Below are 25,160 nucleotides of genomic sequence, written 5' to 3'. Positions count from 1 at the left end.
TGGGATCTCCACATCTCCAACAGAAATCATACTATGTGGAGATGAAATTGAAAGGAAATCAACATATCTTACCTCCTCTATTGATTTGGAAAGAACTAATGAGGGTTTCTCATCATCTGTTGTTGGTGGTTTGCTAGTTATCTCATCGCATTCCCCAACTTCCTTTCAGACATACCCAAGTCTTGCCTGACAGGGTAATTCCTCTACTTTGATGGGGTTGACAATACCTTGGCCATTAATGCCCAAGCCTTTTCCTTCATACCCTATTCTCTTCAATAGTTTGGAGCCAATTCCTGTGGTATGATTAACAGTGAAATCATCGTCAAGACACATACATGAATTTAGAGAATAACGTTTTACCTCACATGGGTCATGCTGCAGCTTTTCCAAGGCCTCGTCCTTAGCTTACAGCTGTCGTAGCAAACTATGTTTCTCCTATTTCTCTTCTTGTAGATGCATCTTCAATTCAACGTTCTCTATTTGAAGATTCTATTTGTTGTGCTTCAGTTCTTCGAGGGCCTCTTCCGTGGCTCACAACTGAAGCTACAATTGCTCCTTTTCCTCTGTCTCTTTTTGTAGAGCTTCATACATTATTTCCACCCTTTGGGAAATTTTGAGCATGGTCTCGTACATCGATTTTTCATCCTCTATCACTGCACGTTCCATTGTTCATGCTTGCAATTCACATCCATGCAAAGACCGCTCTGATACCAAACTTGATCCGAGTTGACTCAACTCTCGGATTTAACCAAGATCTTTTACTTTCGTGATGTGATTAGAATTGAAATTAAAATAGCATAAAGGAACATAAATGCAAGTGGTAAAGAAGAAGGAACATGACAATAATCAACAACATAAAACATAAGACGTTGATAACAGAGTTCATCCAAGAGGGACTACATCTCTGGGCCCCTCTCTGGGCCCCGGTGTCAATATGGTGTAGGCTGCTGCATTAAGTGCTGGAAAGAGTAATGATGTACATGCATGTGTTTTCTATATCATACAAGTAATATGCCCTCACGCGGGAGTGGCTCCAAGAGATGTTCCACTATAGGAACTCTCGTTAAAAAAATGACTCCTACCAGTATGACATAATTTCACATACGACAATAATGAGCATCCCGCCAATCATGCCATCAAAGGGATCTCAATTCAGACATACATGACTACAACATGAGTAACCCGTCAACATGACGACAAAGGGATCTCAATAAAAACATGATAATAAGTAAATTTCACATATGATTCTGCATCACATCAAGCAGGAATCATGAAACAAGTAAGAAACAAGATCCCACATCAACACCAAATAGGGATCTATGTAGCACAATGCATCTCATAGAAAAGAGAAGTACATGAACATAGTACATATACCTCACATCTTGGGGCCATCTGGGGCTATAGGAATCTTTTATATTCCCCTAGATTCCTCAAAGATTCCCTCCTCCGGGTCATCTGAAGATCTATTGCTCAGATCAAAATTCTGACTACACCATCAGGTTAATGTCACTGAGAGGTGTAAGATCGACATAAGATTTTTCCAATTTGGACACTAACAAAATTTCACCCGCTTGAAAATTTCGCTCAATCATGGTTTTGCCTGTGTCTTTCACAGGTTCATGGTTCCACCTGCAATAGAGAACTAAAAATGTGTCTCGGTTTCCATTCCACACCTTTACCTCCGCGCACTGAATAAATGTGGTTTTTTTATCATGTTTTTGGGCAGATCCTTCAAAGAAAAGTTGTTTGGCGTTGTGGTAAACTTGGCAAATATTTGAGGGGAGGTAGGGGGATCAAATCCTGACCAGTCAAAAAATACGCGTATATACAGTTTCTATAACCATGTTTTGTTGTGGTGGAACCGTTTTATGGTTTGGTTGACTATTGCATATTCCGTTATAAATGGGTGGAGTTGGGTACATGGGTTGTATTAATGGGTTGGAAAATTGATTGGAGCGGAGGTTGGTACACGGGACCGCCCAGTGGGGGCCAACCCACGTGGGCTGGGCAGGTTCAATCCCTGCCAGCCCCGCATTAAATTCTTTGCATATTTGGTATGGTGGTTTGGGGGTGTGGGACGGGTCCACCGTAGGTGGCCTGCCCACCCCATATTTAATATTGTTTATATGTGATGCGGTGGTTGACGGATGGCCAGTGGGGGTCATGGCCCATCAACTCTATTAGCCGTGAGGTGCAGCGCTGCTAGTTTGAAGATTAAAGGAAGAGGATGGTCTGCTTTGCTATCTTAGAAAGGGCCCCCACATGGACCATCACTCCACTTTCCCCATTCTTCCAATTACATTCTATCCCACACATATCTTAAACCAACCCCCACTTCATAACAAAACCCTCTTCTGCCTTAGCCCTAAATAAATTAACCCAAAACCTCGAAAAACCTTACCTTTCTGTCCATACGTGCCCTCCGCACATTTCTCGAGGACATCCTGTACCTCTGTTTCCCTCCGCAGTCGATCTCTCCTGCTAATCTGACGACCCACATTTCACCTGATAGATGAGACATGCTCGATCAATCTCCACTGTTAGATCACTCCCGCTAGATCTAACGACTGTCGCTCTTATCGCGTGGGCAACTAGTGAGAGGAGTACCCACTCGATAAAGGCGGTTTCTGTCTCTCCTCCTCCACTACATGGCATGCCATGAATGGCATTAGGTGGACTCCACCCTTCACCGCTTACTGCCTGATAAGCACCCGATAAAAACCGTAACCACCCAAACCAAACCACCCCCCGGGCAGTATTGTCTGAGCACCTCCTCTGCCCGATAGCCGTCCGATCTGTCCACTGAGATCCAACGGCTCAGACTTTTCCACTCCCGCAAAAGACCGCAAACCTCATGCAATCGATCCCCTCCGTCCATTTCTTCTGATCCAGTAGCCCTAGTTCATGATCGCTCCTGCTTGCCCTTTGCCACCCTACCATTACTCTGTCCATCCAATTTCATTCACACAACAGCTACCTACATTCCCTCCAACAGCTACTCTGTTCTTCCTAAGTGGCACCTCCAATCGCCCATGCACCTCATACTCTACATCCTACTAGTTACCCGAGGAGGAAGGTGGTTGACCCTGTTAGTATTGTGACAGTCAGTCTGCTAAACTGAATTAACAGAAAGTATGGCTGAACGAGGAAGGACACAGCATGATACAAGAAAACAAAATTAGATAGTCATGGAGCCTCACTAGCACAATCAAGCCTGCCACCTAATAGGGTAGCGTTGTACTAGAATTAATTACCGTTTTCGTGATGGAAGGAGAATTGTGTCCTTGTACGCAATCAGACAGTTAAAGACGGTGGAGATAGATTAAGACACCTCGAGCCCTAAAAAGCTCAAGAGCATTGTAAAGATCTATAAATAGTTGAAAGTGAGATGTAAGAAGGGTTCAGCTTCTAGAGACTATAGAGGCTTTGCTACTCAAGCTTCTCATCTTCATTCATCAGTAATACAAGCTTCTTTTGTTGTCATATGTTTAATATCCCAATTTCTCTTCTATTCTAAGCTTGTACTTGAATAGTTCGTTCAGGTTTCTTTTGTGTCTAATGCCAGATAATTTTCATCTTATCTCTGCGTTGATGTATTAGATTTGCAAGTTTCATTTACTTTCTGTAGTTGGCCATCATATTTTTATGTATGTATCTGCTGGTATGGTTAGTATTCTCCATTCATTCACCTAATCTACAAACTATTGAGCATTGGTGGTCTAAAGCCTTGTAGGTTGAGGGTGTTCATGCATGTCTTGAGTACTAACAGAGTCAAAGTGGTTATCTGGCTTGATCCAAACCATTATTTATTCCAATAGTTCAAAGAAAAATATTGAAGATTATATGTTACCAGGCATCTCTGAGTTGCAACCTAGGAGAGTTTCCTGGAGTTATAACAGGCCCATAATTAAAATTTTGATTTTATTATATGTGTTGGTCATTGGGGTGGGTGGGTTGGCAGGAATAGTGGCCCGCCACCCCATAAAATATATATATATATATATATATATATATATATATATATAAACCAAACACATTTTTTTGAATTTGTATGATATAGGGGATATTAGAAAAATTAACGATCCAAAAAATTCACCTATTTTTGGGAGCTAGGTTTCCTACCCTGGTGTTACAGGGAAAAGTGTCTACACAGAACTTCTTATCCCACTAAGGTGTGATAGCTACCTTAGAAACAAACAAAGCAAAGCTACTTTCATTTTTCCTTTATGAAGTATAGATGAGAGAAGAACAAAGAAGACCAACCTCTGTCTTGCGCTAATCTCCTGGTTCGATTCCTCTCTCTCTTGATTCGCTACTTGTTCCCTTGCACGCCCAACTTCACAGAGTACCTGTAAGATCACAGTAGCATAGCAGTATACAAGAACATGGATCTATAATCATAAACAATCTAGGATTAGATGTAAATTGACCATACAAATGCAGTAAACATAAATGACACAAGAGTATGGAGGAAAACTTGAATAGCTTTTATTGATAAACAAGAAAGAGCCAAGGGGAGTTACAATCAGTTGTTCTGACCCAGCATCATCCTCTCATCAAGGAAGCCCCTCTTCACCTCATACAAAGCTTAGAGCACCCAACAATCTGATGTTGTCTCAAGAAACCAATAGCAATTCCTTACAATATGCAAAATTCCAGCCTCTAGATCTCTAGGATGAGGGATCCATATATAGATATCTGTAAGGGAGATGAGTCAACTTGTGATTTGATTAGTCTCTTCCCTCTGATAGTTATTGCTTCCACTTGGAGATTGATGATCTCTTACTCATCCTTGGTCGAATTCAGAGAGGCAAGTGTCACAGGAGAAGTTTCTGGAAGTTTCCATGCCTCTCCACCTCGCGGAATGACACTGCCATTTGTCACTTCTCGCCCATCGCACCCCATAGAAGGGCTTTTTGAAATGCAACGCACCCACACAATGTGTTTAGGTGAGATGCAACGCACTTTGCCTATGGAGCAGTTGAAATGATCCTGTTTTGACCAATTCTGAGCAGTTTTTCATGGAGAAATTCTGGGAGAAGCTGTAATCAGTTGACCTTGTTCCTTTAGGGGTTAGAACAACACTTTTAGGGACTTAGGAGCCCTTGGTTTATGGAAATTTCATGCTTGGGGTTGTAGTGCCCAAAAATGTCTACAACAGTTGCCCCCTAAAGCATGAGGTCGTTAATCTTTTTGATGTTGGGTGAAATGCTTTATTATGAGGATCCGAAGTTCTTTCAAGCTGGGAGGAGACCTATAATAAGATACAATACAATACATTATCTTCACAATATTTTCATGATCTAGCTGAGGTGGGCATTCCCATGCTCAGCTTTATAAATACATTTTTGTGTATATAGGACAGACAATCGTCTGACTGTAGACTGATGATTCTGATAGAGTCATCATCCCTTTGATTGGATGATTATCTGTGCAGCAATGATGTACATTTGATGTTTTTATTTCCCTGAATATATATCGCAGCCCGGATGGATGAGACTAGATCCGATTTCTTCAATCTTATTCGATCTTCACTCTAAGTACAAGTCTATCCATGTGAGAGATGTTCTGGAGTCGAACATGGAAAGACATCGCCTGATTACCAGCCAATGATATAAGCTGCTAACAAGCGTGAGAGGAATCACCGATAATGAAAATGACCCTCAAGGTACTGCAGTACAATTCACGTGGTGTGAATAAAGGACTTGGCGTCGAACACCATGCAAAATCTTTTGGTCGAAGGCCATTGATGTAAACCTATCGCCGGAAGTGAGAAACTTGCCATTGAGGCATGCAAGCTTCAAAGTACTGAACGGGGTGTTCCTAGATCGCCTTCCTGGATAATGAGCTGATGTCGACAAGAAGCGATCCATCACAGGAGGGCCTTAATGAATCCCACATCAATGACACGAAACAGAGCAAATGATTTTAATGGAGGTGAAAATGATCTGATGACATACGGTTCAGGGTGGCGGTCATGAAAGAATGGAGTATGAATGTATTGTAGCAGGTGAGACACAGGCGAATTCTCTGAATGACATCTCTTGAACATATCGGTGACACAGACATGATGGTTTGGTAGCATTACCCCAAATGTGGATGGTGTGATGGGACCATGGCGATGTGACCGGTGAATGAAACAACCCAACCGGACTTGGATGTGGAGTGAAAGTGTCATGTTCAAGAGCGACTTGCTACCAACAAAGTTTCTTCAAGTTTTCTTCCCAATTTTCCCCAGTCATTGCTGACCAGTACCTCTTTATTTTTGTCAAGCTTGAGGAGGATAACATATGCTTGTTCTATAATTTTCCCTTCGGGCAAACCCATCGCTATGTTTTAATGAGCCTAGCGATAGTGAAACTCGTTCTCATCTATAGACAAGTTTGTCGCTATTAAGTTTTAACGAGTTTAACGGCAAAGATAACTTGGTCCTTTTCAATTTTAGAGAGTCTAAAAAGGAATGTAAAGGAAACTCCAAAATTCATTTTTTGTCATCTAATCCCTTAAGTCCGAAAAAGTATAAAACAATACAGAAGGGATGAATTTTCGATACTTTTAACGAGCCGAACAAAACAAGTGCTCGATATTTTTGTGTAATAATCCCTCAGGTCCAAAAAGATTAAAATTTAGAGGAGGGATAGCACTTCTGGTCCCTTTAACGAGCTGGAGAGGCCAATGGATTGGCAATCCTTTCATATTTTACGAGTCAATTGAAAAGAGCTTAAAGGAGACTCGTCTTTCGGGGAACGAGTGATAGAATTGGGTAGCAACTGATTCTAGGTAAGGTTTGGAATGTTCCAATCACGGTAGTGTTACAAGGATGGCTAGTGAGATCACTCTTCGCAGTTGTTCCTCAAAAAGGGTAAACAGTCAAATGGAGGTGAATGATCGGCCAATACAGAGTGGAGGTGACGGTGAGAACACGACCAAGGCTTTTAAAGGCTGAAGTACTACATTCACGATAGTTATTTACCGAGGAATAGTTAATTTTTTAATGAGCTTAAACGCGGGGGGAAACCTTTGCTCATGGCTTATGTTTATTTTTTAACGAGCTTGAACTATGTGCTAAGACTTCTCGATTAATCCAGTCGTATAATAAGAATGTCCCATTTAAAAACGACAATTTTTAGAGTTTTTCCCCACATCCTTTCTTTATGCAAGTTAGGAAACGACCCATCCTACGAGTTTAAAGGGTTAGAGGACCTACAAATTTAAAAAAATAAATAGTCGCTCTTCGCTTGCATGCCAAAAGGTTTGCATGCCCCCAGGTATAAAATAAAGTTTCAAGGCCACCTTTTGTTCTACCGACAAAACATTTGTTTTATCAGGAAAGGTAATCGTCTTTCAGGTTACCAAAGATTGTTCTATTCACAGCGCAAACAAAACATTTCTTCGGCGATGTCTACCGAAATAGACAAAGGTGAGACAATCCACTCACATAACTTTGATGAGAGAATCTTGTTCCAATCTAACCCCCTCTTCCAATCACGGATGGGAGTACAGTCTAGTCATATATCTCTTGCGGAAACCTACCCTATACCTGAAGTTTTCCTGCCAAAGCAGACCAGGGTGCATGCCCCCTAGGTTTCAGTCATGTCTCCCGAATCACTCGCGCTAATCAAGTAGACGGACTGGAGATTGATGAGACATTCCTTGTGTGAAAAGACCATTCAGTGGTGGTATATGAAAATTTTCTCTGTGTGATCCGGGAAATGAAAGCTGGTCTACGAGCTTGACCACTCTTCCTTCATGCAGAAAACACAACACTCTAAAGAGTGATGAGACAATGGCTCCCATGCAATAAATATAGTCTCGTCCAAGGAGTAGATTATAATCTAGGGGTCCTTGAACTACCATTATGCTCATGTGAACGGTTTTCCCTCTTAGTGTTATGGGCACATTGGGAAGGATCCCTAATGGTTGATTGGTTCCTTTGTCAAAGCCTGTTAGATTTCTCATCTCAGGCAAAAGCGATGGCGAACCAAACGCTTTCAAAGCAGTCGAGGAAAGGATACTCACAGAAGCCCCTTCATCTATGATGGTACCAGCCATAACCATTCTATATACTTGAGCAATAATTCAGAATGGTACACTAGCCGGTAAACGAGGTCTGCCTAGTTGATTCCAGTTGAAGGAGACAACTAGGTTGCTTGGAGGTGGGACCGAATAGATGGTCGGGTACGACTCTGAAGAACTTCCCTCCTGCGGTAAAGGAATGGGTAAATTGCCCCCATGTTCATCGGAGTCTGTGCTTAGGAAAAGAATTTGGACGGTGTCATCCTTATTCTCTTCTGTGATTGTATCATCTGAAGATGGAACCTCTGAAGGCAAGACCGGGTCAACTTCCACCTCGACCTTTTGACTTTCGTCTAGTGTGGATTCAGATGATTTTTCTTCGATGATAGAAACTTCGGCCGACCACCTGGGCAGGTCAGCCGGATTCTCAAGTAGTGACGGACTCGGCAAGAGTTTTTTATATCTAGGAGGAAGTCGTAACGGTGAAACTGGATGATCATCCAAAACTCTTTTAGCCTCGTCTAAGAAGGGACAACGGTGGACGGCATGATCGCCTTTGCACAGTTTACAAGGAAATCTGTATTTTCCTTTTTGTCCTGGGGCTTCACTTTCACTAGTTGACGGTGTGTTTTCAACATGATTATCAGAGGTTGACAACACCGGGTTGTGCAAACGAGGAGACCAGTCCCTTAATATCTGAGGGATACAAGGACAATCTCTATGATAGTGGTCTCCTTTGCAAATGACACATGGCGATTTAGGCCTGGTCGGTGTAGTGTGTGGATTTTCGCTAGACGACGCTTGGTTGCCCCCTTTCACTTTTGGTTCCGTCTTCTTCTTCTCTTTCTTCCTCTTTTCCTTCTTCTTCTCAGGTACTTGATTTTTGGCTTTACCAACCCCATCAAGCAAAGAGGAAGGAGGAGAGGAAGAATTGGAGGAAGTAGAAGGTTGGTGGGTAACTCTGGACTCGTCTAGTTGCTAACTCGATTATTCAAGAATTGCGGTGTTCTGAACGACAGAGGTTGAGAAGGGCCATACGGGCAAACCGATTTTCAGTCCTAGAAGCGACAATGTGGCCATATGGGGTGCACCAACATCTCCCCAAGAGGAGAAGGGACTAGGATTTCCTCCAAGGGGAATTCCTTGGTGGGTGGGTTCCATTTTCTCAACCTAAGATCAACGTAGGAAAGGGTGATGATTATTCCGTTTAAAATAAATTTTAGACGCTTTGACACAACTTGTTTTTTCAATTTTTAGGAGTCGAGAAAAAACAAAAGATGACTCTAGTCGCCTTCAATTTTTAATGAGCCTGAAGTGCCAAGTGCTCAGATGGACCTTTTCTATTAAGGAGTCTGAAAAGGAACGAAAGGGACTGCTCTGAAAATCTAGGTAGAGGGATTACCAAACCAATCACAAAACTGTAGAATACTTTTTACAGTATGGCAGTCAATCTTCCCGAATGTTGTGTTCAGTGCATTGCGATCAATAGGGCAACAGACATGGCTTCCTATGGATAAAGGATTAAGCCTATTGTGGTCTACCAAAATATACTCGACGATACGTGGGAGCACAAGTCTGTACTGGCACTTATCGTCTCAAAGTGGAGGAATCACCCAACCATCAGTGAGAATAACAGTTACCAGGCTTTACAACGCCGGAATACGTCTCTAGCCTAGACTTCTAAATGTTGTGCGTTAGGTTCCAAAGCGTTGTTAGATTCATTGAATTTGTTTTATAGTTGATCTTGTTTATGAAGTTTTCCTTTCAGGTTCACCGTGATATGTAGATGTGTAATTCCTAAAATGCATTCTAAGATGATAAACAGTCTTTTATCTTCTTTGTGCAATGAAAATCCTAGCTACTAAGGAAAGAGAGACAATATTCTTTCACAAAGAGCAAAGAGCACACTCTAAATGCACTTTCCTAAATCAAACCAATCAAACAGTCTAAATGCAAATGCACTTGCATGTATTTGTTTTCGACTTTCTTAGTATGTAAATGGTAAAAAGAAAGTTGATGCACAAATCTGAATTACTTTCAAGCGACAGTTATCAACAAGTTTATTTTCAAAATCAAAATGGAGGCAATCACAACACCTTACGATTTTGAAATGAATACTTGTTTTCGACACTAAAAAATTACAAATTCAGACCAAATACAATAGTAGCAGGATAATCAACTATCTACAACAATCAAACTCTTTCCTATGCCTAAAAATGACACTTGCGACACTTTCAAATCAAAGGAGGACAATATGATTACGTTACTTTTGCAAAGGAGAACTGAAAATGACCCAACAAACACACAAAAACATCTACAGTTCTTTTGTACAAAGGAGGCAGAATAACAGCAAAGAAAAGGGGTTTCAAATAGAGATATACTGATCACAGGCAACAAAATTCATGAATAGAACTGGAAAGAATGAACTACAGAAACCAAAACTGAACAATGGCTAGTCTGATCAGCGCACCTGTAACACAGGGAATGTGAAATGCAGTGCACCTACTACACTCGGGAAGTGCGCTGAATTTCAGATTCACAGAATAGTACCTGCGCTGGGCCAGAGATGAGACTTTTCTTGGGTTCCAGGTCACAGTTTGCAGTTTAGTTCATGGGTTTTGGCCGAGCAAATGTTAATCAGTAATGCAACAATCAGGGGTAGATCTAAGGAGGATCTAAGAGCTATCACAAAGGGCAATCAGAGAGTTTGTAAATCAGTTGTTTAATTTATAAACAAATCCTAGAGATTGACTGAAGTGACATTTATCTACTTTGCATTTGCATAGCAAATGCAGTTCGAAAGCTACCTGGCTCGACTTCAGGCTCCGTCTGTAAGTCTATAAAATAGACAACAAGGGAGATAAAAAAACAAACTAATTCGTCCCCAGCGGAGTCGCCATTTTGTTACAGGGAAATGTGTCTACACAGAACTGCTTATCCCACTAAGGTGTGATAGCCACCTTAGAAACAAACAAAGCAAAGCTACTTTCATTTTTCCTTTATGAAGTATAGATGAGAGAAGATCAAAGAAGACCAACCTCTATCTCGCGCTAATCTCCTGGTTCGATTCCTCTCTCTCTTGATAGCCTTTCGCTACTTGTTCCCTTGCACGCCCAGCTTCACAGAGTACATGTAAGATCACAGTAGCATAGCACTATACAAGAACATGGATCTATAATCATAAAAAATCTAGGATCAAATGTAAATTGACCATACAAATGCAGTAAACATAAATGACACAAGAGTATGGAGGAAAACTTGAATAGCTTTTATTGATAAACAAGAAAGAGCCAAGGGGAGTTACAACCAGTTGTTCTGACCCAGCATCATCCTCTCAGTAAGGAAGCCCCTCCTCACCTCATACAAAGCTTAGATCACCCAACAATATAATGTTGTCTCAAGAAACCAACAACAATTCCTTGCAATATGCAAAATTCCAGCCTCTGGATCTCTGGGATGAGGGATCCATATATATATATCTATAAGGGAGATGAGTCAGCTTGTGATTTGATTAGTGTCTTCCCTCTGATAGTTCTTGCTTCCACTTTGAGATTGATGATCTCTTACTCATCCTTGGTCGAATTCAAAGAGGCAAGTGTCACAGGAGAAGTTTCTGGAAGTTTCCATGCCTCTCCACCTCGCAGAATGACACTGCCATTTGTCACTTCTTGCCTATCGCACCCCATAGAAGGGCTTTTTTAAATGAAACACACTTTGCCTATGGAGCAGTTGAAATGATCCTGTTTTGAGAAATTCTGAGCAGTTTTTCATGGAGAACTTCTCGGAGAAGCTGTAATCAGTTGACCTTGTTCCTTTAGGAGTTAGAACAACACTTTTAGGGACTTAGGAGCCCTTGCTTTATGGAAATTTCATGCTTGGGGTTGTAGTGCCCAAAAATGTCTATAACACCTGGGGTCGGTAAAATTGTAGGACACTTTAACATGACCCACAGTCCAACTTTGACCAAAACATTGACTAGTTTGTTCTCCCTCATCTGTGCTTGGATTGACGAACTGTTTGCACCATTGCAATCAAGACAACAAGATCTACACTATGGTCCTGATTCGAAAGCATTCTGATCACTTTGATTTTTGAGCTTCCATAAGCCCTCTTTGTCTTGTGTGTGTCATTGGAGCCACCTAGATCAGGAACATAGCTTTAGAGGATGGCAGTCATGCAACAAGTGTTGATTGGGACATTGTTGTGACCAGGGTAGTGAAACTCATAGGAAGATTATAACCGTGGGGCATTTTTTATGCCATAGTAACCAAATTCAATTTAAATCAGTAAAACAATTTCGAAATTTCGCTGCCCTGTTTACTTTCACAGATTTATTGGTCTAATTCAAAGTTATAATCCCCATTATGAAGATCACAAGGCCGAAGCCATTCATCTACTCTAATTCATAGGGTGATAGGCCATACTTTATCACACAAATAACAATATTGTGGTTGCAGGGGTTAAGGGACGACGTGTGAATCCTAGGGCTTGGAGAATCATGGCAGTACTATGGGTTAGGTAGAAGGGTCAAGCGGTCATCTAAATAGTGCATCAAACTGCATTAATTCATCATTCCATTGATCTCAACAAGAGAACTTCATAGTACTAAAGATCATTGACCGTGATTGTGGGTGGTAAGACTAACAAGTAATTTCTTTATGTGCGTTGAAATTGGTAAACAAATGCCTCCAGATGACCGAACTTCTTGGAGCCAACTTAAGAGCTATGTAGCCACCGAGGGCGTAGATGCAAGCGTTTTCTGCATGGATGCATGACAAAGAGATAAAGTTCACGCATAGTGCACCTCCATTCACTCATAAAACGCTAACGTTGCGAGGAAGAATTTTTAAATAATATTTTAATAATATTTTAATACTAATATGTACCTCGAGATGAGCCATGACGTAGATGGTGAGAGATTCAAAGTTGTGCCCTTTGTTAGTGGACCTTATATTGTGCAACGCACTAGGTTAGGAACAAGGGGTGGACCAAGGAATGAAAATTAAATCCATTGAGATATGTGGTGGCAAATGAGACTAGAAAATTTTGAGTTGTGACTAATGAAATTGATTTTTGGTGAAGTAGCAAGCCAAAGTGAAAGAATTATTTTTGTTTAGGCAATGACACCAGAGCACTTGGAGCGAAGTCAATCGTATCTGTATACAAGTGGAAGGGCCATAAGGAGCGCAAAGGGACATACGTACACCAAGATATGAAGCCATGAGACAAAATTAAGAGGAGGGGTTTGGCCTCAAGTCAACCTCATTACAAACTATATCTACATCTACAAATTTGTCATATTTGATCTGTTTGACTTGTTTAATTTAGCAGAGCTTGTATAGTTCTATTGAAAAATGGAAATAAAAAATAAATAAAAGGAAGGCTAAGCCATAATGTCATCATTTTACTTTTGGAAACACCTCAGGAATTGACATGGTAATACATCATCTGTTCCTCCAGGCTACAATACTTCTGCGGATAAATGGCAACAACTTACAGATCATAAGCAAGAGAAGAAAAATAGTCCTTTCACTTGGAAGGTCCATGCTATCCTTCAATAGTCAAAGGATATCCAGAAGGAAGATGTAAAAAGAAGTCATCTCTTTGAACTTGGATCCAAATTGTAGTATATAAAGTCTGAAGATGTACTCTTGTGGTTCAACACATTAGATATCGATTTCTCCCTCATAAAGGAATCAGATTGGAAAAGGTCAAGTTGGGCCTTGAAGCCATCAATGATTGCTTTGATACAACCCATGTTCTTAGAGAATTCTTGTGAAATAGTTAGACTCACAATTGCCTCTTGTCTCAACAAAATCATAGCTTTAACATCGCCACTACCGCCTTACAACAATGACATCATGAGGGAGATATTGTTGTTGATAGTGAAAATCCTTCAAGGGTTTAACAACATTATGCTTCCTATCTTTCAAAAGTTGCACAAAATTATAGAACTGATGGCAGAGATCAGCTTTGGCACATTCATGCTAAATATGGAATGTGACGAGTTGATCTTTCAGTTACACCAAAACTTTTACACCAATATTATATCAGCTCATTCAGACCATATCAAGAAATGCATGCAAAATATTGTGTCCTTATTCTTAAAATGAGATGCTGACATCCGAAATATACTAAGATCCAAATTGTTGACCATTTGGAGGGAGGAACCAATGTTATCACCAACAGCCTATGATCTAGTTGAGAATTTAGACAAGAAAAAAATAAAATTGATCAGTAGGGTGCTGAATAGGAAGGCATTGAGAAGGATTAATGGAGGAAGCAAGAACAAAACCTGCAGCAAGAATGAACTAAGGAGGAGAGGATTATGCTTTATCTACAGGTGACTTTGGGCACTCAACCATTCATGTCTTGGTGATAAGCAGGAAACAAGGGAAGAACAGATGGATACTCCTTCAAATCATGGGGATTCATCTATTGTTGGGTTCATTAGTCTTCAGGAGAGCACCCACAAAGGATTCAAGTAGTCAAGTACAGATGGTGAGAAACAACATAATGTTTTGTAGGACAAGTCAATTATAATCAATCAGCTTGACAAAGTACATGTGGAAATGAAGGAGGTAATTGCTCCTAACGATGTGGTAGAATCTTGTATAGTTTAGTCCATAGGTATCCAGGAGGACATCCATAAAGAGTATGAGAAGTCAAGCGTAGATATCTCCACCAGTACATCCATGTTTGACAACCAGAGAGGGTCAACAACATATTGTCCCCACACACAGAGAAGGCCAGGAAAAAGACATTCAAAGAGACTCACGTGAGGATCTAGTAATAATAAATCTGCATGATGAGCATAATCATGAGGAGTAGCATGACAAATATAGTATGTAGGATGAACAATTTCTGGACAGTTAGTCGAAGGTTCAAGCTGGAGTTATGATAGTTCAGCATCCAATGCAGACAGGTATGGAGGCATTCAACAGGGCACCAAAATTTCTAATAGAGCACTTTCAGGAAAATATCATGCATTTGAAGATAAATCTTATGATGTTGAAGCAGAGAGTCTGGACAGTCTGAGACACTATCTTACAAAAGAATAGGAAAAGTGAGGAGCTCATAGGGGTAAGTGTCGAATAAATGGCCAAGTTGTCTAATGTTGAGGAATGACTCAAGTTGTCAGAAGGCAGCAAGAGGAGTATTGTTGGGAGTTCTAGAGAAGCCCTTTACAAAAGTACATAGATAAGGCTTGCATCACTACCAACCTGCCTTTATACATTGGGGAGAGTTGAGAATAATTCTCCAAATGGATCATGTCGGGTGACTAAGTGGAGCAACGTGAGTTGAGCATCAGGAAAAATCAGCATAGTAGACGTAGTCCATGTGCAGGCATTTGTGCATTAGATCCCTCCCACAAGATGGATTGGCAAGAGATTATGAGTTGGAACTCTATTGATGAGATAATTCTTAGGACAATACCCTTAGCCAAGGGAATATTGCAACTTGGGCCCTTAAGCATGGTCAGTGATGGAGGGATGAAATGGTATCATAACCCACAGGTCCCAAGACATAGATGGCATTGTGATCTAGGTGAATCTATTGAGGGAATGATTTCCAGAGGATTTTTGGGATCCAGGTATCGAAGGACCCATTTAGAATCATTTATCATCGAGGCATGGAATGACACACTGGTTTGTATGGGATATAGGTATCAATATACACATGTTTTTGTTGTGGATAGAAGTGGATTTATTGAGGGAAAGCAATCTTTGTGAAAAGAGGATTTGTAATATTCCCTTTCCTTGATGTGGCCAAAATGGATGGAATTTATCCATGGTACTTACCATGGTATTTTCCCATGGGATCTACCCATAGTATTTGCCTTCTTTTTTTGAGGGAAAATAATAGAATAAGGTTTATATAGAGTCACTCAAGCTTATTAAAGGGGATAGCATCTATGCATTTGGGATTGGCCCAGTTTTATCTATCTTATCATGTTTTTTTGAGAAGTTGGTGTGGCTAGTTCCAATTTGATCCCAAGGACGAAAACCCCGTGGGTGTGATTTGTTTGGTGGATCCATCTAGGGTCCACGATTGTGCTTCAATATTTTGTTTTCTCTTTTGATGAGAAGCTTTGCATGCCATTACAGGGGCTCTGATATTAAGGTATGGTCATGTACTATTGTCTCATGTTAATAATATAAATAATGGGTTACTGTTAAACACATACATGGCAGAAATAGAAGATGAATGATAGGCATGAGAGAGTATGTATTATTAACAAATGATATACATTTATAGTACATTCATATGACCTTTGGTTTCGTATTCCAAGGTCTCTTGGACTTCCTTAGACTATTCAACTTCCCCACAAACCCTTAGAGGATTAAGTGTCCAACTTCCCCCCCTTAATCTGAAAGGTTATGTATGAGTCCAAGAAGAGAGTTGTAATACAAAACGTGAAAAAATGCATGTCACCATTAGGTTGAATGTGCTCTCTGAAATGTTGGTATAAGGGAGGTGGTTTAAGGATGACCACCAACATTGGAATGCTTAGTGGAGTTCCTAGAAATCTTCCAAGTCTGGCATGAAGCTCAGGTCTTCTGCTAGAGGAAGTGCTCCTAATGTTTTGAAGAGGGAAACCTTCAACCAATAAAGGGAGGTCTCACCCTGCATAAAAGGGAGAGAACCTCAACCTGAAAAGGGCGGTCTCAACCTGTGATGCTTTAAGGATGACCAACAACTCTGGAATGCTTAATGCAATTCCTAGAACTCTTCCAAAACTGGCAAGAAGTTGAAGTATTCTGCTAGAGGAAGTGTCCCCAATTCTTTGAAGAGGAGTCACTAACTAAAGGCATGATCATGGGCATATTTGTCTCTAGCTACAACTCTGAATCTGGTATTACAGGTTGTGGCTCAAGCTCGCTTGATGTGGCATTGAAACTTGTAGATGACCATCATTTTCCCCCGTGTCAGATACAAGGTGAGATGATGGAGAAAACTCAACTTCAACACTATTCAATACTCTAAAACAAGTTTGGACATATGATTGTAATATCTTCTTGGTCATTGATTCCCATTCCCAAGAAGTGATCCATCCAAGATGAATCTTTGTTCTTGCAGGAGGTTTGTTTCTGAGTCATTTGTTTGAAGAATCACTAGTTTTATGACAGTGCTTACATGGATGAAGATCAAAATAGTGATATTTGATATGGCTAAGTCCATCACAGTGTTGGCATTTCACAACTTGTTATGGTTGTTGTGGAAGAGGATCAAAATCTGGAACATCTGAAGGTGAACTGCCATGAAGGAATCCAACACTCTGAAACTGAATGGACTTTGAGTAATCTAGAATTTGAAACGAAACCTCCTTGTCATATCCTAGACATGTTCTGTGCTTGTTATGGAAAAGCTCTTTCCAAGGTTTGATGATGGGCTTGGGAAGTGAAAACTAAAATTCTACATCTACATGCACAACTGCTACTTCATTGGGTACTAAATCTGAATGAACTTCAACAATATTGACTTGCTGCTGATGGGTGGCTATCTTAATGTTCTGAACAAAAAAGGTTCAAAATGATGTCTATTTTGATGTAGCTCTTCTTGTTGGAATTGAGATTCGAGCTGTAAAAAATCAATTTTCTCATGTGCATTTTGCAGACAAATTTTAATATCAGAAAGTGTATCAGACCTAATTTTTACCATTCCATCAACAGTGGAATGAATTAGGATATTTAACAATTCTAATGTATCATTAATTCTAGCCATTGTCTCAGCAAAGAAATGAAGGCTCAACACTCCCAGTGGAGACTGTAGCAAGGCTAGAGAAACCCCAGCTATTGAAGATTTCAAAAATGAAGAATACTAGTTGTGCATCAAACCATCATTGAATATATAATGCATGCATAAATGTCTCTTGAATCATTTAGTGATGCCACTCATAGAATTTCCTTCTTCAGACCTATGCATGAAATAGTTTGGATCTCTCGACCAGTGCGAGATTCACTGTGTTAGTTGATAACTTCAGTCAGGCCCAAATTTCAGACCAGACTTTCAGAGGTGATAGAAAATCCAACCAACAGTCAACAAAGGATGCAATGATTTGTTATAAACACAATAAATGAATCGTAGCTCCTTCCATTTCACCAGCAATGGCCCAAAACTCCAAGCAGTTAGCACAAGATCCAAAATCGAGCCTCTATAAGGTGATATACAACCTCAATGCACATGAATAATTGTGGCCTTCGAATAGACTATAACTCGGCCCAAAAAATATCCAGCACTAGTCTAGACTTGGCAGTGAGGGGATTCGACCCTCTTTCCTCCTTGGAATCACACCAGAACTGTGATAATCGACCAGCTTTAATTGAGGAAAACCCTGTGATGTTTAATCTTCAAGGAATTGTTCTGTTATCTTCAGGAATGCTCGACTAGGCTCATTAAAATTGCGTTGTCCATTAACTAGTCTAAGCAGACATGTCTCTGGCAAGAATCATTAGTGAAAATGACAATTACCTCACACATGGTGAAGGCTTCTTAAGATCAGAATCGTCATCTCCACATGCATGAGGGTTCCGAAGTTGATTCGCTTCCTGGTTCGTTTAATTTCGTTTCTCTACCTCCAACAGCCATTGGTGCTAGGGAGCCCCCTTGGAGTTCGAACCCGTGACCTGGTGAATTTCAATCGTCGACCACACAGACGATTCACGTCTAGGAATTGAAGGGATAGATTCACCTCCCACTGTGGTCGCCAAATGTTTGAAGCTTCCAGGGAAGAAGCTGAACACAAAAGAATGCTTGATGAGAAATCAAATTTCAGGCATAAGCAGGTAATGCTTGAAGCTTATGACCAGTGGTGTAATGCTCTGATTCAGAACCCAATTTCTTTATACCACACACATGCAAGTTCGTGGTCACAAGGCTCCATCAAGTTTCAGGAAGTTCCACTACGATGTATACATTTAATGGGATTCTGCTCAATGCATGCAATACATTCATTCGACCGAATCATTGAAAAAGCAAAGATTGAATGTAGGTGTCAATACAAATAATCCAACGCACACCAGAGAAACTGACTAGCTGGCTTAGTGTGCATATGACCAGTCTTTAATATAGCTTATAACTATTCTCTCAGGTATACAAATTTCTAACCAAAGCATATAAAATGAACCAATAAGGTCGCCGAATTCAAAGATTTGAAAGCAAGAAGCCGCCTTTCAATACTGTACGTTGTCACCTCAAATACTCAAGGAGGCCAAGAAGCTGCCGTGGGAGGAGCGCCTCACACACAAGAATTGGAAGGTCCGGAATGATGGAAATATCGATCTTGCAGCACTCTATGACAACATTACCAATCCCAAGGATCCACGTCTTAGAGAAATTGGTTCATTTTTCAAGAAGGCAGTATCTGACTCAAATGCACCAGTCCAAGAAAAGGTGTTGGATGCATTGATTGCATATTTACGTGTAGCAGATGCAGATATTGGAAGGTATGCAATGAGCAGAATGCCTCACAATGAGGGGAGGCGCAATAACCGCTAAAACTTCTACAAAGAGCCAGAAGGTTGGCGACTCTCCAGCCAGGTCAGGGAGTGGCAGTGGGAGCAGAATGCCTCACAATGAGGGGAGGTGCAATAACCACCATAGGAGTTAACACAATAATGGAGGGAGCGTTATCTAATATTCAACAATCATATGACAGAGGCAGATTTATGACTGTTGGGTGGTAATATAGGCGGTAGTATTAAATAGCCAGCGTTATATGGGGATACACAGTGGATACACGTATATGCGGTAGTTATATATATATTAAAACGCAGTTAACAAACCACAACTATTAGATAACGTAATGGGAGGCATTTTGGATGCACTCGGCGTTAATAACACATCATGGAGGTATGCCAGCGTTATATGTAGGAGCAGAGTTGAGTGTAGTCAATGGTAATACCATAATCGAACTTACATTCATGCACAGGGAATCACCAACGTTCAGATTCAATATGTTGCTCGGTCTCTTCTACGCATCAGTCTCATAGTAGTGAGGTCGAGAGTGCAGGCTTGAGCACAAGAATAAACATCTGACAAGATAGGAACATCAGAGTCATGAGCAGGTTTGAGTAGGAAGGGGCGTTAACTTCAAGTTTCTAGAAGTCACAGAATGAACGAACCCTCTTAAAATAACCAAGTAATCAGACCATATCAGCAGGCCACAAAACCAGTGGCTCACAATAAATAGGTAGAGCAGGAATACACCTGCAGCTCTGATACCATGTTAAACACATACATGGCAGAAATAGAAGATGAATGATAGGCATGAGAGAGTATCTATTATTAACAAATGATATACATTAATAGTACATTCATATGACCTTTGGTTTCATATTCCAAGGTCTCTTGGACATTCTTAGACTATTCAGCTTTCACACAAACCCTTAGAGGATTAGGTGTCCAACAGTTACATTTCCATATCTTATTTGTGTTCATATTTATTATTAAAATATTTCTATTTAGAACACTAAATGTGTCATATTTGTTGATTATTTCATTGTTTGGGATCTCACAGTGGACGAAATATACCCATGGTATTTACTGTGATATTTACCCATGGTATCATCCCATGTTAATTGTCTCATTTCTTGAGGAAAAAAATAAAATAAAGTTTATAGAGAGTCCATCAAGCCTATAAAAGGGGGCAAGAGCTTGACAGTGGGGGAATCTTGAGTTATCTATCTATTTTGTCTTTGTTGAGAACTTGGCAATGCCAATTCTAGTTTGATCCTAGGGGCGAAAACCCCGTGGGTGAATTTTTCTGGTGAATCCATCTAGGGTCCACGATTCTACTTCAGTTTCATGTTTCTTGTTTGATGAGTATTCATGCATGCCATTACAGGGGCTCTGCTATTTATGTATGGGCATGTACTATTTTTCTTCCGTTAATAATATAAATAAAGTGCTACATTTCCAGATCTTGTTTGTGTTCTTCTCTTTTGTTGAAAGATTTTTTTAGATTCTGAACACTAAAGTGTGCTAGATCTATTAAATTTATTTACGTTTGGGAGCTTACAAGAATGGTGTAGCAGAGATAAAGAATAGGACAATTATGAACATGGAAATAAACATGTTAAAAGGAGGAAAGATGTCTAATGAGTATTGGGCAGAAATAGTTACATGTGCTCTTTATTTGATAAACAGATGCCCTACAAAGAGTGTGAAGAACATAGTACAAACAGATGCATGGTCAAGTTTGTCTTGCAGCATATCTCATCTCAATTTTTTTGGATGTGTAGATTATGCACATGTGCCTAATGAGATAAGAGGAAAATTGGATAATAAAAGTGAAAAATGCATATTTACTGGTTATACTGAGCAGTCAAAAGCTTACAAATTGTATAACCCTGTCACTCAGAAGACCATAATCAATGGAGATGTTGTACTCAAAGAATATGAATCATGGAATGGAAATGTAGACAAAACACTTCATGCACAAGCACCATTTATGGAAGAGGATGATGTAGTAGAAAATGAGTAGCAGGGATCAAAAGAGCAGACACCAAACAGAGACACCAGCAAGGACTCTAAGATTTTCTAAGAAGCATGAATCTTCAAGCATATCAACAGACTGGAATTCTCCCAACAGTCAATCAAGTGATGAATCAAGCAATAGTAAGATAAATATGAGAAGTTTGTAAGATATTTATGATTATTTTGATGTTAGTTCAAATTTGGCATTGTCATTCCAACCTTCTTTGTTTGAAGAAGCAATCAGAGATGAAAATTGGGTGCAACCCATGGATGAAGAAATTGAAGCTATTGAAAAGAATGATACATGGGATTTGGTTGATTTAGTAAAGGATAAAATCCTCATTGGTGTAAAATGGGTGTACAAGACAAATTTGAACGAGAAAGGTGAAATTGATAGATTTAAAGCAAGACTTGTAGCAAAAGGATTCTCGCAATAACTGGGAGTAGATTTTGGAGAAACGTTTGCTCCGATAGCCAAATTAGATACTGTAAGAGCAGTTCTAGCCTCAACAACTCAGAACAAGTGGAAATTATATCAGATGGATGCTAAATGAGCCTTCTTGAATGAAATTCTAGAAGAAAAAATTTATGTGCAACAGCCTCCAGGATATGAAGTTGAAGGTAAAGAAGATAAACTTTACAAAATGAAGAAAGCGCTCTATGGACTCAAGCAAACGCCTAGATCTTGGTCTAGTAGAATTGATATCTACATGATCAAGAATTTGCATAAGAAACATTGAACCTACCTTGTACACAAAGATAAATGATCATGGACATATTTTGATTGTTTTCTTATACATTGATGACATGATTTATGCATGTGACTTTGAATTGGATGAATTTAAAGCAGACATGTTGAAAGAATTTGAGATGATAGATCTTGGTCTCATTAAATATTTTCTTGGCATAGAAGTTGAACAATATAAAAAATTAATTTTTATTTTCCAAAATAAATATGCTAGAGATTTGTGAAAAGATTCAAGATGAAAAATTGCAAAACTGTCCCTACACCAATTGCAACAGGTATAAAGTTAAGCAAGGGTGATGAAGGATTGGATGTCAATCCAACTCTATTCAAAAGATTGGCTGGAAACCTCATGTATGTCATAGCCAGAAGACGAAATATTATGCAAGGAGTGAGTTTGATTTCTAGATTTATGGAGACTCCAAAATACGCACAATGGAGAGTAGGAAGAAGAATTCTAAGATACATAGCACGAACTAGAGATTATGGCATAATATATGCAAACAAAGAAAATAAGGATTTTATTAGATACACCGACAATGATTTTGCAGGTAGTTTGGATGATAGGAAGAGCGCTTCTCGTTATGTGTTTCATCTTGGTTCAGGTGTTATTTCACGGGCATCTAAGAAGAAGACTATTGTAACACTATCATCAGTAAAAGAAGAACATGTAGCAGCAACATTAGTAGCATGTCAAGTAGTATGGTTAAGAAGAGTATTTGATGGACTCAAGAAGAAACAAGGATCAACAAAAATATATTGTGATAACACCTCAGCGATTGCACTATCCAAGAATAGTGTGTTTCATCAAAAGAGAAAGCATATTGATACTAGATATCATTTTATTACAGAACTTGTGAAAAATGGAGATGTTTACTTGAAGCCTTGTAAATCTAGTGATGAATTTGCTGATATATTTATTAAGTCATTAGCAAGATATTTGTTTTAGTTTCATAGAAGAAACTTGGGTGTTGTAGTCTTAGCAAAGACATAGTTCAGCAGCCATGTTTGAGTTGTTATGAGTTAGTCTTAGTTTAGCGGTCGTAATTAAGGTGGAGTGTTAAATAAGCTAATTACTCACTTGTGAAGAGTTGGCTAAATTTAGAGAGTAGTTAAGTCAAGTCAAGTTGAGTTAAGTCATAGTCGACTTTAGTGTGTGGTTGCATGCCAAGTTATTTTAGGTGATTCATTAGTCGAAAAGGGTTAAATACCCTTCACCGGGTTCATTGTAATTTTTGTACCTCAGGAGACAATTCCTAGTTGTCGGGGAACTAGTTCCCGAGACATTTTGAGATTGGATAGAAAGATTAAAATTAATGGATGGAAGTACAGACCACGAAGGCATGTAAACAAAGTTTATATTTTTGAAACCCTAGCCTTCCAGAGTAGAATGGCTAGAGAGGCTATGAGAGTTTCAGGGTGGAGGTGTAAAGTAGAAAATGGAAGAGACAAAGTTTTGGCATAGGAAATTAAGAATTTGTGCTTTAACTCTGTAGAAAGAATAATGTAAGACTGAGAAAATATAATGAAATTCCTAGATGTGGAGTGCTTCATTAAGGGCTTCAAGATTAATTTTAATGAGTACAATTAAGTAAATTCATCAAAAACTAAACCAAAGCACCAACTACATCTTACACTGTCCAAGAGAGGAAAATACATAAATTTGAATGTTGAAACTCAAGAGAAAAACAATCACTGCAACTTCCCAATGCTGGAATCAAACTGCAATATATTATTCAGGCTTCAAAAATATTTTGGATCACTATACTCAACCATGAATACTGAACTCCAAACCCCTGCCATGTCTCCTTTCTGGTCTTTTATTATCTCCCTTACTCAAACTGTCCTAGAATTGGTTATAAATTGTTTTTGAAATAGTTATACAACTGTCCAAAAGACTTTTACAAAAATATCATATAATAAATTTCATAATATTTAAGGCTAAAATAAAATAAAGGGGAAGCTCTTTTAATGTGTATACTTTGTATAATTAGCGATCCCCTTTTTAAATTAATAAGTTCAATAACAAGATCATGTGATTGGATTTGCTGAAGGGGAGGTATAAGTGGGACCGAGGGTTTGTCCTTTGCACACACAAACAAACCTTAAACAACTTACGGGGGAACCTGTGGCAGATTTTAGAATAGAGAAGAGTGATGTCAGACTGAATGATATTTGTTGATTTCTTCGATGGGCAGTTTGACGAATCTGCTTACGGGAGCACTTTTAATTTTATCTTACATGCAATTTGTCCTCCTGGGACTCCATTGATTTATGGCATGTATGCTATGGATCAAATATTATGATGGAACTTGCAGGATATATTCCTTCATGTTTCAACCGGTGATGTTGTAAACCATGTGTGCTATGGATAGCCTGACAGAGTACCATAATAAGCAAGCACACGACTTCGACCAAACACTACACTCGACACCATCAGCAAAGCCAACAGACATATTTAAACATTGTATGTCAACAACAAGAACAATCTCCTTAGCATATTTATTTTAGGTCGAATTGGATCTTGAAAATTGCCTATTGCATTCTTTCTTGTTCCATGTTAGGCCAATAACCTCACCTCCAAAAGCATCATGTCAAATATTAAAAACTTTTGGCATGTTAGTCTTCAGGTCGTGCAGGAAATATTTCATTGGATCAAAGCCAACTAGCAAGTGGTTCCTAACTTCCTAAAATCCCTTCCTAATCACCAATGGAGGTAGATATTGGAAACAATCCATGCTCACTAGGTGGTCACAGGCAGTGATCCTTGCTTAATATCAGCACTAAACAAAATTTGACTTGGATAGGACAATTTATCTCTGTGAAGTAGAATCAAGGCCTTGTAGCACCATAAAGGTGTACAAAACAAGGAATTCCACCCTTCCAACACCTCCCATCTAACAAGGCAAGTTAAAATCTT

At 39.5% G+C, this 25,160-nt stretch overlaps 1 protein-coding gene across 1 annotated transcript; it reads left to right on the top strand.

The window, feature by feature from the left end:
* The first annotated feature begins 18,728 nt into the window (after nucleotides 1-18,728).
* LOC149234556 (uncharacterized) lies at nucleotides 18,729-21,502 on the top strand. The gene is made up of 3 exons (XM_089368307.1): nucleotides 18,729-18,803; nucleotides 19,225-19,463; nucleotides 21,166-21,502. The coding sequence occupies exons 1-3, from the start codon at nucleotides 18,729-18,731 to the stop codon at nucleotides 21,500-21,502; spliced, it is 651 nt and encodes a 216-aa protein (XP_089224433.1).
* The last annotated feature ends 3,658 nt before the right edge of the window (nucleotides 21,503-25,160 follow it).

This window comes from Pinus tabuliformis, chromosome 8 (genome assembly GCF_031772625.1).
Source record: "Pinus tabuliformis cultivar Carrire ecotype Pingquan chromosome 8, CPIR1, whole genome shotgun sequence".
In the NCBI taxonomy this organism is placed as follows: Eukaryota; Viridiplantae; Streptophyta; class Pinopsida; order Pinales; family Pinaceae; genus Pinus; species Pinus tabuliformis.
Note: the sequence above shows the minus strand (reverse complement) of the source record. Positions and strands in the feature narration are given on the sequence as shown.